Here is a 14,002-nt window from a genome sequence, read left to right on the forward strand (position 1 = left end):
CCCCTTTCTCCCCCCTGACCCCTGCCCCTGTGCAGGCTTTCTTTCCACCTCCTTCTCCACCCTTCTGGGTCACTCTCTGAGCCTTGGCATTGAAAGAGTTAACCACTTCCCCCTTCCCCCAAACTTTCCTTTCCCCTCCCCCTCCCCCCAGGTTCCTAAAAAAAGAAAGGCTCAAAGTTTGGTCACGGGCAGGGAGAGATCAAAGCCGAGGCAATACTTCCTGTTGTAGGAGGCTCTGTATATAAGTGCCTGGGTAATGTTGGGGGGATGTCAGCCCAGTCTAGGAGACGCTAGCGAGCTAGCGCTCCCTCCCTCCTCTGTCTGCCTTCCCAGCTCCCGGGGTTTCCCTAGAGACCACAATGAACAAGTTCCTCTGCTGCACGCTTGTGGTAAGTCCGTTAAGTGAGGGAGATCCAGGCTTTAGCAGCCTGCTATTCAGGAGACTGCGTGTCCCCTTCCCTGCACTAGCCTTTCCGGACCTTTGGGCAGAGGGGCTTGGGTCAGTCTTGTACATTGAATTTGCAGGTTCACAGAGCCAGAATCATGGGATCGTCGATTTCCTTTCTCATATTCTCCATGACACCGAACTTTGGGAAATATATAAAATGAAAAAGTTGCTTCCCCAGGGATCTTTAATCTGGGAGCTCATAAATTTGTTTTTTAATAGTTTGATAATTTCATTTCAATATATTGGTTTCCCATGTAATCTTACATATTTTATTTTATGCATTTAAAATCTTGATTCTGAGAAATCCACGGGTGTCATCAGATTGTCATGACACAAAACAGGTTAAGAACCCTGGTAAGAGGACAAAAGAAAGACATCAAAGACTTTTAAAGTAATTTTCACATATTAGTTTTTTTTTTTAAACTCCAAATCATCTTTTCCCTTGTCTTTCTTTTTTTTTGGCAGTCAGATTCTTATGGACTTCTTTTGTTACAGTCGTACCTATGCCTTTCCCCTCAAGGATATGATTAATAAGGACTTGAGTATCTTCTATTAATCTTTACCTACACCTGCTATAGCTTTTTTTGTGCCATGGTAAGGTTCAAGAGAGGTAGCAAGAAGTTGAAGGTAAGATTTTGTAATGGAAAACTGGCTGCTCTGAAGCCTTGAAAACTGCCTTTGAATCACATCTTATGTAAGGCACTTCATCTTAATTTTCCTATCTGTGTAATGAGGACATCAAACTTGTGTTATCTAACCTGCTGAGTTTTCTAAGCAATTAAAAAATATACAAATGCACTCCATAAAGGTCTGTATTAGAACAATTATTTTTAGAGCTTATTATTAGACAATAGCTTGAATGTTTGCGTCAATAAATGTAACTTTCCATCCATTTCATTCAAACTGGAATTGGTTTGTTTTGCATATTGCACCACAGGGAAGATTGTGCAAATAGAATGATATACAGTGGGGGAGCTGTTAAGTCTTAACTCTGCCTTACCACTTTTGGATTCTGGGGGCAAATATCTCTGGTCCTCAATTTCCTTAGCTATAAAATAATGGGGTTGGAGTAGGTGATTCATAGTTATCTTTTCAACTTGAAATCTATGAGCTTGTGATGATAAGATACTTAATAACTGAAATTGATCTAATAATGGAAACTTTCATTTAAAAAAAAAGAAAAAAATTTAGCCATAATATATTGAGGAAAGTATTTCATTGCTTTAAGTACACTTTGATCTATTTATTGTTAAGTGCTATATAATATTGTACAGGATTCGATGTTCACTTCTAGCATGAATCCTTCTGTAGCTTTTAATAAATTTTTCCAAATAATGATAACAGCCCTCATTAATAGGGAATTATACAAGCACTGGCTTGGTCTTATGCTTCCCTGAAGTTTAACATCCACCTAGATATGAAGTAGACCTTCCCTACTACTACATAAAGCTGCAAAAACAAATATTTAAACCACAGGAGGGTTTTGGACTTGTTGGGATGGCTACATAAATTACAACCTCTAGCCCACAAAGAGTGAATGGCTGCTTATGTAGGATTCCAGGAAGTTTCTGGGATATGAAAACATAAATAAATAATAAACTTATGAAAGTCAAATTGGTCATCAGACTGTAAATAATTATTTAATACTTATCTAGTGCCAGTTGAGTGTTATTTCTATGTATCTCAAACTAATATAAATACTCTGGTAGTAAAGTCCTGTCTCTTAACTCATATTAAAGTAATAGACTTTTAGGTATATAACACTGAGCTAATAGGCACTATAGTAATGGGGGTTAGGTATAGACACAGTTATAAACATCCATACATGGTATATTATTTTAAATGATAAATTGGATAATCAAGATAAAAGAAATTATATCATGCTGAATGTAGATAGCATTCCAGATTGGAACATTTTTCATTTCCCTTTTATTTTTCTGAAGTTCAATTTATCATTTTGTTGAAAATAAAAACAGCAATATCTACTTTATGCTTACACATCTCTTTTTATCCATTCCTGGGTGTAACAAATAATTGTTACGTGCTCATTATGAGAAAAGCACTAGAAGGTGATGTGAGAAGCGATACAAAGCCATATAAAATAACATTCATTCTATTAAAAACTATATAGACTAACAGAATTGACTGGCATTTGTAGGTAAAGTGATTTGCTTAATTAGGATAGTTATTGGACTTGAAGCTTGGAAGTTCAGGATTCAAATCATGACTCATATTACTTGCCAACTATGACATTGGGTAAGCCACAACTTCTCTTGGCCCTAATTTCCTCATCTATAAAATGGGGATACTAACAGTATATGCCTCATATGCCTTTAGGGTTATAACTACTAAAGAATTAATTTGTAGAGAATTACTGGCCAGTTAAGTTGCACAGTGGATGGAGTGCTGGGAATGAAGTCAGGAAAAGTCATCTTCCTGAGTTCAAATCTGGCCTCAGATACTTACTAGCTGCATAACCCGAGGCAAGTCACTTTACTCTGCCTTAGTTTCCTCATCTGAGCTGGAGAAGTAAATGGTAAATCACTCCTGTATCTTTACCAAGAAAACTCCAAATAGAGTCATGAAGAATTGGACAAAAACTGAACAACAAAAATGAAATTGAGCTTTTATACTATGGATTAATTGAGTCAGAGAGATTAATTTAAAAACAGTAAACATTTATTAAATGTCTACTATGTTCAAGGCACTTTGGGTGCAGAAAGAAATTGAACATAACATTTGAAAAATTTTGTAAGGCAACATTTTTTATTCTAATGCTGAAGATGCCTATCATGATACATATATGGAAACAGCAATCACCTGGTGAATTTCACAGAGGTGTGCAAGGTTGTCATTCAGATGGCACAGAAAAGGCATAAGGTATGCTCAGGGTAGAATTTAGGCAGCAGAGTTGGGGGAAGGGGCTTGGAAGGAATGGCAAGAGTAAAGGTAAGATGTGGAAAAGATACACATTTGAGATAGGGTGAGAAGACCTCAGAAGGCATTGCACACTACCCCTTCCCTCATTTTGCAGACAGGAAACAGAGGCTCCTAGTGATTTATCTGAGATCACATACATAATCGGTGTCAGAGATAGGATTCAAATCTAGTTCCTTTAAATCCCAATATAGATCTTATTCTACTGAACTCTTTTGACTTTAGTTCAAAATGCCCATAAAAAAGTGATGTCAAAGGGCTAATACGGCTTCCCTGCAGGGCTAATCATTAGTAAAGTTTGACTTCCCTGAACATATAACAAACAGTTCCACATGTTCTACCAACATGGTTGAATGTGAAATGGGTAGTTTAATTTGTAATATCCAATGCACGGTAAAAAAAAAAAAAAAAAAAAAAAAAAAAAACTGGACCTTAACTAGACACCAATAGCATCCATTGAATCCTCAGAATTAACCTTTGTGTTTGTCTCATAAATTTATGATCATAGGGTTTTTATTGTGTGCTGTTTTCTCTAGGTTGCCTTTCTAACATAGGTTGTAATGATGGTGCCACCCTTCGGGGATTTTTGGTTTATTTTTTATGGTTGGATTCATTTATTTGCTTATCTTTTTTTGAGAGAGAGAGAACATAGAAGTGTGTGGAGAATTGTACACAAAGTACATGTAAAAATAGATTATGTACCTGCCTAGCAACCTTCTAGGCATTTTTTCATTGTAGTACAGACTTTAAATTCACTAGTTCAGCTAAAACCATAGCAGCCAAATATCATTAGCTGAAGAATTAAACTTTCTTGCCAAGATGTTCAACCCAGTTAGTGCTAGCAAGCAGTTATACCAAAGACATCAGCTAATATTCTGGAAGTTGTACAGCTATTTAGCCTGCTTGGTTTTGCTTTCAGCTACTCTTAACCCCCTGCCTGCTTTCCTCCCTTGCTGAAAGCATTCTAAGGAATACATTAATTTTTTTAGCATCTCATTATCCGATAGCAATTTATCAAATCACAGAATCTCTGTTTTTGGAAGTATAGCAGAGGTCATCAAAGTCTCTTTTTTGCATTCAAAATAACCTTATATAGATAATGAGCATAATGGTATATCAGGAACTTCCCTATCACTGGAAGTGTTCAAATAGAAACTGAACAAAGAGCTAACATGTATACAGTGCTTTTAAGGTTTTCAAGGAAGAAAAAAAAAAAAATATATATATATATATATATACTTTTTCATTTGATGCTCACAACAGTTCTGAGGAACTATGATGCTATTATTGCTATGATGTTATTATAATCATTCTCTTTTTACATATGGGTAAACTGAGGCTAGCTTAGATTTGGCCAGGACACACAAACACACAATCATTGGGAATCAAATTCACATCTCCTTGCTCAAAGACAAGCCCTCTCCACTATCCCAAATTGCCTATCAATACCCAAAGGTAAGGGAAAGATCCATTGAATTAGGAATAGGTATTGATCCCAATATCAGAACTCATCATTATACTGTACTTTTCCTCAGCTAGCTAGTCAATATTTAAATAGAAAGGAAAGTGTATGTATATATGTATACGACACAAACATATGCAAGCATGCATACATATATACATAGATACACATGTACCTACAATATCCATGTATATGTGTGTATATAATTATATATTATGACATTATATGGTTATTAATATGGGTATGTATTATATCATTGAAGCATGTGTTTAAATTTAGGTTAATCTAGGTTTCACTTGGTCTTACTGGACAATACCTTATACCTTTTCCATGCAGCCTAAATGACAAGCCTCCAAACTTGTGTGAAATTTCTTCTGTTTCCATATACACATCAGCATGATAAGCTTCTTCGGCATTGTCAAAGTGAAAATTGTGCTCTAGGCCATATCTTTCAAATGTTAAGCTCAGTCTCTCTCTCTCTCTCTCTTTTTTTTTTTTTTTTTGTATCTGAAGTGTCTTCCACATAATATATACTTAATAATGTTTACTGTTTTTAATTTAACCTCCCTGACCCTCCAGCCTATACTATAATGTTCTATATTATAATTCCCATTGTATAAAAAAGACCTAAAAAAGAACCAGGCAGTGAATCAGGTTCCTACATTCCATTAATGCATTTATCAAACATTGTCAAGGCACATACTTACTTCAGAATCAGTGAAGGGAATATAGGTCTCTAGCTGGACTTGCGGTTTAGCTATGATTAGATGATCCTGAGGAAAAAACTCATTGAATTTTTCTATGAGTTACAAAAAAGTGAGAATTTGCATTAATAGAGGAAATTTTGTTAGTGGAGCTTCCTACATGTATGAAATCAAAAGTCTGATGGGAAAGAAATTTGTGCAGAGCTCTAGAGAAGATAAAGCAAAATAAGGCAAGCTCTTTAAATAGTGTTGAGGAAGTCCTGGAAACAACTGGAGAGCAGTGGCTTAGTTGCCTCATCATAAAAAAAATAAATCATAACTTCCACAATATGATGTGAAGACATTTTCTTTTAAATGAGAAAATAGAGAAGTGACTTATTTCAGGTCTCATAATGAATCTTTGGCATACTTCAAAAGAAATGATTACTAATTAACTGTGCATCTGTGAGCAAGTCACATTCCTTCCTCTCTGGGTCTCAATTTCCTCATTTGCAAAATCAGGGGGTTGGACCTAATGACCTATAAGGCCCCCCCTTTTTTTTTTTAAGCTCTAACATCCTTCAGTTCCCTACCTCAAACACCATCTCTTAGGTCTTTCTTGTCAAAAGATAGCACCAGTGATACTGGTGACTTCTGACTTCACTCCTACTGTCAATCTAGTCCTGTTTTTAATTACCTTCCCTTTGGAAGGTCAGTTGAGAGAGGCTTCCAGGGTCACCATCTGGTCTAAGTAATGCTATTTCTTTCCTCCAGGGAATAGTTCCATATGAGAAATGTCAATCTTATAGAATTAATAAAGTAAGAAATGGATTCAATATATAGTACCTGGAGACTCAATTATGGAATTCTGTGGTGCCCTTAGGTTGTGGCACTGCCAATTACAGAGTCCTTGTGTTGACAGGTCAGTCAGAAAAAAATAGTTTCATTCCTGAAAAGTTGCCTGTTTAGGTACAGACCCAAATACTGAACTCTATTTTCCCACTGACTTTCATTTTTAAAAAATTAGAGACGTCTTCCTAAAAGAGAAGTTATAATTTAACATAAGCATTGTTTTAACTCAAACATCATTGACAATGTTTTACTTCATTGGCAACTTTTCAAGAATCATTCTTGTCACATATAGAGAGATATATAGACTTTTTCACTATAAATTTATAGCTAAAGAGAGGATGGTCCTTAATAAAAATAACAATGATAATGTGTGATGATGGTAAAGTTTATATTATATTACATTATATAGTGCTTTCTTCACACCAACTTTGTAAGGGAACTTTAAAACTCACATTTATGTAATTAGTCATTTAAAATTTACCCAGGGTGCTTATAATAACTCTGTGAGGTAGGATGGTAAAAGTAATGCTTTCCTCATTTAATGAATGAAGAGTTTTAGGTTCTTAAAACTTGTGACTCACTAAGCAGTCCACAAGCATTATTTATACACCTACTATGTGTCAGACTTTATGTTAAGCGCTGAAGATACAGAGAAGGAGATCTCTTCCCTCAAGGAGTTCACATTTTAGTGGGGAAAACCTATGTAAAGTTATATAGTTAATCCTCTATCCAGGAGTCAAATCTTTGATACTATAAGACTAGGGCTCATTCCTCTGTCCCACACTAGCTATTTTAATATCCAGATTAATGGATTATCAATGAGGAAACCAATATCTTATCCCCATTTCCTCTAGTAAGTATATACATTCAAACAAAATCAGCATATATGTATTATAATATATGGGTGTTAATGAATGTGTGTATAAACATCTATACACACTTATACATGCATATACATATACAGATGTATAGAGTTAAACTAGATAATCTGTAATACATCTTCTAGACATAAACCTTTATCCTATGATATAAACCCCATTCTTCAAAGTTGCCCCTCTGGAAAGAAGATAAAGACAATGGAAGCCTATATCTGAACAATACACATGATTACACCAAACCACTCTCCTCTCTAATCCCTTGGTTTTCATCAAGAAAGGAGGGATAGAGCTAATGTATTGCTGTTGCTGTTGCTGCACAATGATGTTGTAAGGATCCATTAAGGCCTTGGAAATGGCTTTCAAGGCAATACAAACTCCAACGTCAGTTAGATTGCGTTAAAACATAATAGCCCACAACTGTAAAAGCTAGTTTCACTGACAGTACCAGCAACATCTGTGAACTATCTATGAAAAAAATTAAGCTAGATATGGTAAACTTGAAATAGATATGACTATGGTATTTTTACATGACCTGCAATTAATTTTTGCAACTGGCTAACAATATTTTGGGGGCAAGAAGCATCAAAAACCTAAAAAAGGAGTTAGACATTTTTATGACAATAATTTCTGTACAAAGCATTAGTAAACCATATGCACTAATGAGCTCCTTTATCTCATGCTTGAACTCTGAGGATTTATGCTTTAGAGTGTTAACGTGAACAAACATGCTCAAGTATTTTATTTTTTTTAATATAACATTTTGCAAGATTACATAACTGGTGGACTGTAGCTTCCTTCTTCCATCCTAACCCAATCAAACTCTTAGAAGCTCCTGAATTACCTGGATTATAAGTGTGTATATATAATACTAAAGGAAATGAGCCCATTATCAGAGTAAGGATATTGTCATTCTTCTAAAAAACCTCATATGCTACAGTGATAAACTTATCAAGTTTCTTTTAAAGAAGTTACTTGAAATTAATTTTTCCAAAAATAATAATTCTCATGACTTTTAATGAGTTTCAAGTATCATTCAAATGATCTTATTTTTAAAATAAAATAAATGTTATTTTAAATTTAAATTTTTATTTTAAAAGTAAAGAAACAATTTCATTTGGATTCACATTGTACAATGGTAACATTTTCTGTAAGATCTTCTCAAATATTGACATGGTGAAATTTGCATAAGATTTCCAAAGTAGGAAAACAGATGACAAGATACATTTAAAAATTAAAAACAGACACTGGTGCAGCCATTTTTCCCCTTTTGCTGTCTTAATAAAGTCAATTTTGTTCTCTGGATTCTGATTCAAAACCTCAAAATCTTTGCCATAAAATATTACTTTCTTGCTCAGAAAATGCTTTCTTTTATTCTCAGAAAGTCCTAGAATAACACATTCTTGAAAGAATTTTAAATTTTTTTATTCAATAAGAAAAGGGTTATGGAAGACTTGGATTTTAGTTCTAGTTTTGCTACCAACTAGCCATGGGAACTTGGATGATAAGTCACTTGTTCAGTTTTCTCTTTTGTAAAAGAAATGGATTAGAATAAATGCTTCTAATGTCAAAACAACATTTAAGATTCAGTAATCTGAATTTTAAAAGGTAAAGGTATATATTATGTTTACTATGAAACTTGGTAAAAGACCAAAGTGATGAATGAGATTTGTTTTTCTTTTAACAATTCTCTACTAAGAGCAAAGAAAATGAAATAGGTTTTGTTTCAGTTGGCATTATTTCTGCCAACTGTGGAAGTCAGAGTAACAAATTCTGATGCAATTCTTGGTGGAAAATGTTTGAAATTTTGGTCATACTTGGTACTACCCAGCATGGTTTATTATTATCAAATTTTATTTGCTAAGAATCTAAAATTTATTATTCTGAATTAAGGCCATTATTTTATGTTTTACAATAATACATTACAGAATAATACATGTCTTAGTGGATAAGAGTACTAGATCTGAAGTCAGGAAGATCCTACTTCAGACTTAAGATTTGTGTGATGCTGGGTAAGTCATTTGAACTCTATCTGCCTCAGTTTCCTCATCACTAAAATAGGGATTATAATAGCATTTACCTCCTAAAGTTGTTGTGAGGATAAAAAGAGATAACATTTGTAATGCTTTACATATTTTAAAGTTCTGCTTCCATAATTGCTGTTATCATGGGCCTAAATTTAAATTTGGAAGAGGTTCTTGATATTAGTTCTTGCTTAAGGTCACATAAGTAGCAAATTTAATCAGGATTTGAATCAGTTTTTTGACTTTAAATCCAACATCCTTTATGGTGGAATGCATTTTTTGTTGTTTTAATCTTTTTGTAGTATTGAGTTGAGATTTTAACCAGTAAGGAACTCAAAATGTCAAAAGACTTCACTAATGAAGTTCTCCAATTCCTAGACAGTGGAGCCTCATAGAGGTTCAACTGAGACAATAAGATAAGAGAGTTGACCATATTCCCACAGATAGTATCTATCAATCAGCCCATTTATTAAGTACCTTCTATGTGCCTGACACTGACCTAAGTGCTGAGATACAAAAGGAAGCAAAAGAATTCTGGCATTTCTGTCTTTAAAGCAAATCCTTTATTTACCCTGGCACACTGGCAATATGATAATATAATTATATATATTTATACACATATATATATGTATATATATTATATATATACACATATATACACACATACAATGTGATATATAATGTTCATATAAACATATACATATGCACATATGTAAATATAACTATTCGAACACAAGCATGTGTATATGTATGTCTATACAGACATGTTTGCACACATCTATAAAACATGTGTTTTCATATCCATATACAGGGTAAATATGTACAATTTTTATATTGTACTCTTAGTGGACAAATTTCAAAGCATTTCTCTAAGTACTTACTTCCTTACAGTATATAATTATGGTCATTAGCAGTCCTTTCTTGAGTGCATATATATTGAAAGTATATATATACTTGAACAACTTCACTTTGCTTTTTAGGAGTTATCATTAAATGTTCAGATAAGCAAGAGTTAGGACAAGTGAGCATATTGATTAGATAGTCTTCAAAGGTATGTGTGATCCTGGATCAGCTCCTTTTTCTTTGTTTTCTATAAGAGAAAAAAAAATTCAACCAACAAAACTAAGAGGAAAATATGGTTACTGATAATTCTTGATAAATGATCTATGATGGGTGTCAGAGTTTACAAATTAAATAAGTAATATAAACCTGCAATTTAGGTACATAAAATTAGCTTTAATATCCTTTCCCATGAAGTATATTACCAGAGCTCATAACAAAAAATTGTGCTTCTACCCTCCTCTATTATTTACTCTCTTAGTGAGCAATGAAAAATTCCAAATCCTGAAATCAATCCAATTTGGCAAGCATCAAGTGAGAATCTATTATTTATTATGCAATGTGCTAGGAACTGAGTTATGTAACCCAAGTCCCAAAGCCTATGGGAATCTCTCCTCATTGGAAGAGATCAATGCCCTGAACCAGCATGAAGGGCAGAATGAAGTTAAGAACTAGAGGCAAGAGAAAGTGTCAGTTTCTTTGAATTTCTTCAATTTTGTGGAATCTTTTGAGACATTTGGAGCTTTGTCAGTCCTTTTTGTGCTTTTGAATTTCACTTTCTAGAGGCAGCATAATAGAGACTATAATTTTTCTAGTGTTGACTTCTTCCCCACTTACTGTTCTTAAAGGGACTGGAGGGTAGGGGACCTATACAAAGATAGGAAAATACAAACTATTTGCAAAATCCATGCAAAATAATTATTACAAAATTCTAATGGGTTGCTACATGGTGCAGTGAATAGAATATCTTCTTGAATTAAAATCTGGTATCAGACACTTACTAGCTGTGTGACCCCAGAGAAATCACTTAGCCCTGTTTGCCTCAGTTTCCTTATCTGTAAAATGAGTTGGAGAAGGAAGTGGCAAACCCTCTTAAAATCTTTGTTAAGAAAAAAACCAAATGGAGTCACAAAGACTTGGACATAGCTGAAATAACTGGAAAATAAGAAACTGCTAATAATAACAGGGTGGGGAAACCTTCTTTTAGGAGATAATCCTTAAAATGAGCCTTGAATGGTTCTACAGATTGTATGAGACAGCAGTGAAGAGGCATCACAGACATGAGAATAGTTAATGCACATAGAATATTAAGCCAATTTTGCTGAAATTATGAGGACATATGACTTGAAATAAGTCTAGAAAATTAATTTGGAGCAATGTTGTAAAAGGTCTTAGGCAGGGCTTCTCAAACTACGGCCCATGGGCCAGATGCGGCCCGCTGAGAACATTTATGCGGCCTGCCTGGTTATGGCAAATGGGCTGAGGGGCAAAAACAGTGTGAGTTTTTGTTTTTATCATAGTCCAGCTCTCCAACAGTCTGAGGGACAGTGAACTGGCCCCCTATTTAAAAAGTTTGAGGATCACTGGACTTTTAAGTGTCAGAGGCAGATAGGTGACATAATAGATTGAATCCTGGACTTTGAGTCAAGAACTTGAATTCAAATCCAGCATCAGAAATGTCCTGTATAAACCTGGATGCATCACTTAAAACTTCAGTTTACTATTAGAGTGAGTAATGACACATATTTCCCAGAGCTGTTATGAGGATAAAGTTATAAGGATAAAAAGTAAATAATATTTGTATTGTACTTTCAAGCTCTTAAAATATACATTGTTATTTTTATTCTAACAGCCATAAGAAGCCATTGAAGCTTCTTCACGTGCTCCACCTTGTGTTTTAATAATTATGAATTTGGGATTGCCTGTGTGATAAAATAGAATAGAGTAGAATGATAGCATGTGAGAAGTTGTGAGGGCCAAACACAAGATGGTAGCTATGGAAGTTGAGATAAGGAGACAGATGCAAGGAATGTTGGGGAAAATCTAATCAACAAGACTTAACAAGTGATTGGCTATGAGTGGTATAGGAGCAGGAAATATCTAGGATACTTCTGTGAACCTAGATTATTGGAAAGGCTTTTGATAGAAAAAGGAGTCAAAAAAGAAAATTGGGGGGGGGAGGGAAAGATAATTAGTACCTTTGGAGGGATAGTTTAAGTTTGAAGTTTCTATGGTATATGTAGGCATTTTGTAGTATGGAACTGAAGTTCCAGAGAAATATTAGGAATGAATAGGTAGATTTGGAAGTATTTCAGATAGAGATAGTAGTTGAATATGTGATATCTGATGAGATCATCAAGAAACCATAAGAGAACCATGGGATATGCCTATGCAAGACATGAGAGAACTGGATGATACTCTATTAACTGAAAGGAAAACAGAGAATTGTAAAAGCTACAAGTTTAACACATTATCTGCTGAATAAATCCGAATGTATAGAATTATAGCTAGTATGCATATAGCATGTAATAGTTTACAAAGACTTTATATATTATCTCATGCCACATTGGGAGGTAGATGCTGTTATTATTTCCATTTAACTGAAAGATTCATCAAACATTCTAAAACTCAATCAATGAATAAAAAAAGCATTCATTAATCACCTAGTATATGCTAGACACTATGCTAAGCACAGAGAATACAAAGATAAAAATAAACAGCCTCTTCCCTCCTATAGTATATAGAGCACGGAAACTGGAGTTAACAAGAACTGGATTCCAATCCATCCTCAGACACTTACTAGCTGTGACCCTGGGCAAATCACTTAACCCTATTTGCCTCAATTTTCCTATCTGGAAAATGAGCTGGAGAAGGGAAATAGCAAACCATTTGGTATCTCTGACAAGAAAACTCTAAAAGGGCTCATGAAGAGTTGGACATAACTAAAATAACAACTCCTTCAAGGAGCTTACCTTCTATCAGGGGAGACTACAAAGACAGGCTCTTTTTCTCTGAGTGACCTTGTGGACTAGATGTTTACACTAAGCCCAGAGGTGGAAGCCACAGGAGAGGCAAAGCAGCAAATGGATGAGAGCTACTATTCATCTTTACTGTCTTGTCTCCCCTCATCAATGTGAGTTTCCAACCACAATGTGAGGATTCCAGATGGAGGTAGTAATTTTCTGGCCACAGGGTCTTTAAAATAGGAACTTCACTGTTTTCCAAAAATCCACTCATGATGAGCATTCTCATGGCTTCTAGTGGCCTTATTGATTAATAAGCAACCTTTGCTTTCTCCTATAATCCCCTTTCCTTATTTATTTTTAACGTGATATAATAGAAAGAGAATTTCATTTGAAGCTAGAAAACCAAATTTCATCTCTTTGCTCTGCTCTTTATGGTCTTTGTGAGAATCACTTGGGTAAGTCATCTCCCTTCTGTAAGCTTCAGTTTCCTCATCTGTAAAATGAATAAAGTGGACATCTCATTTGAAGTGCTGCAGGAATAGCTCTTTGTATTCCCTGGTTGGTTCTCATGCCTAACCTGTTTCGAATTTCTGATTTATTTTAAGATTGCTTAAATGACACTTGCCTTCTACATTAGCCTTTCTTGGTCTCTGCTAACTGCTAGGACCTTCCCTATCAAAGTTTGTATAGTGATTGGAGTAGATGGCAGCTAAAGTTCCTAACAATTCTCTAATTCACTTGTTATTTGATGGAAGTCTGCTCCTATTTTCTCTCTCTCTCTCTCTCTCTCTCTCTCTCTCTCTCTCTCTCTCTCTCTCTCTCTCTCTCTCTCTGTGTGTGTGTGTGTGTGTGTGTGTGTGTGTCCTCTCACTCTATAGCTTTCTCTCTCTTTTTAGATATAGATAGATTGATGTA

At 34.8% G+C, this 14,002-nt stretch overlaps 1 protein-coding gene across 1 annotated transcript in view; it reads left to right on the forward strand.

Annotated features, from left to right (window-relative positions):
- Nucleotides 1–234: 234 nt before the first annotated feature.
- TNFRSF11B (TNF receptor superfamily member 11b) overlaps nt 235–14,002 on the forward strand; it is a 47,099-nt gene continuing 33,331 nt past the window's right edge. The window contains exon 1 of the mRNA XM_074266559.1: nt 235–389. Within this exon, the coding sequence (XP_074122660.1) occupies nt 360–389 (30 nt within the window). The 5' untranslated portion in view covers nt 235–359. The remainder of the gene's footprint in view (nt 390–14,002) is intronic.

This window comes from Sminthopsis crassicaudata, chromosome 1, assembly GCF_048593235.1.
Source record: "Sminthopsis crassicaudata isolate SCR6 chromosome 1, ASM4859323v1, whole genome shotgun sequence".
Classification (NCBI taxonomy): domain Eukaryota; kingdom Metazoa; phylum Chordata; class Mammalia; order Dasyuromorphia; family Dasyuridae; genus Sminthopsis; species Sminthopsis crassicaudata.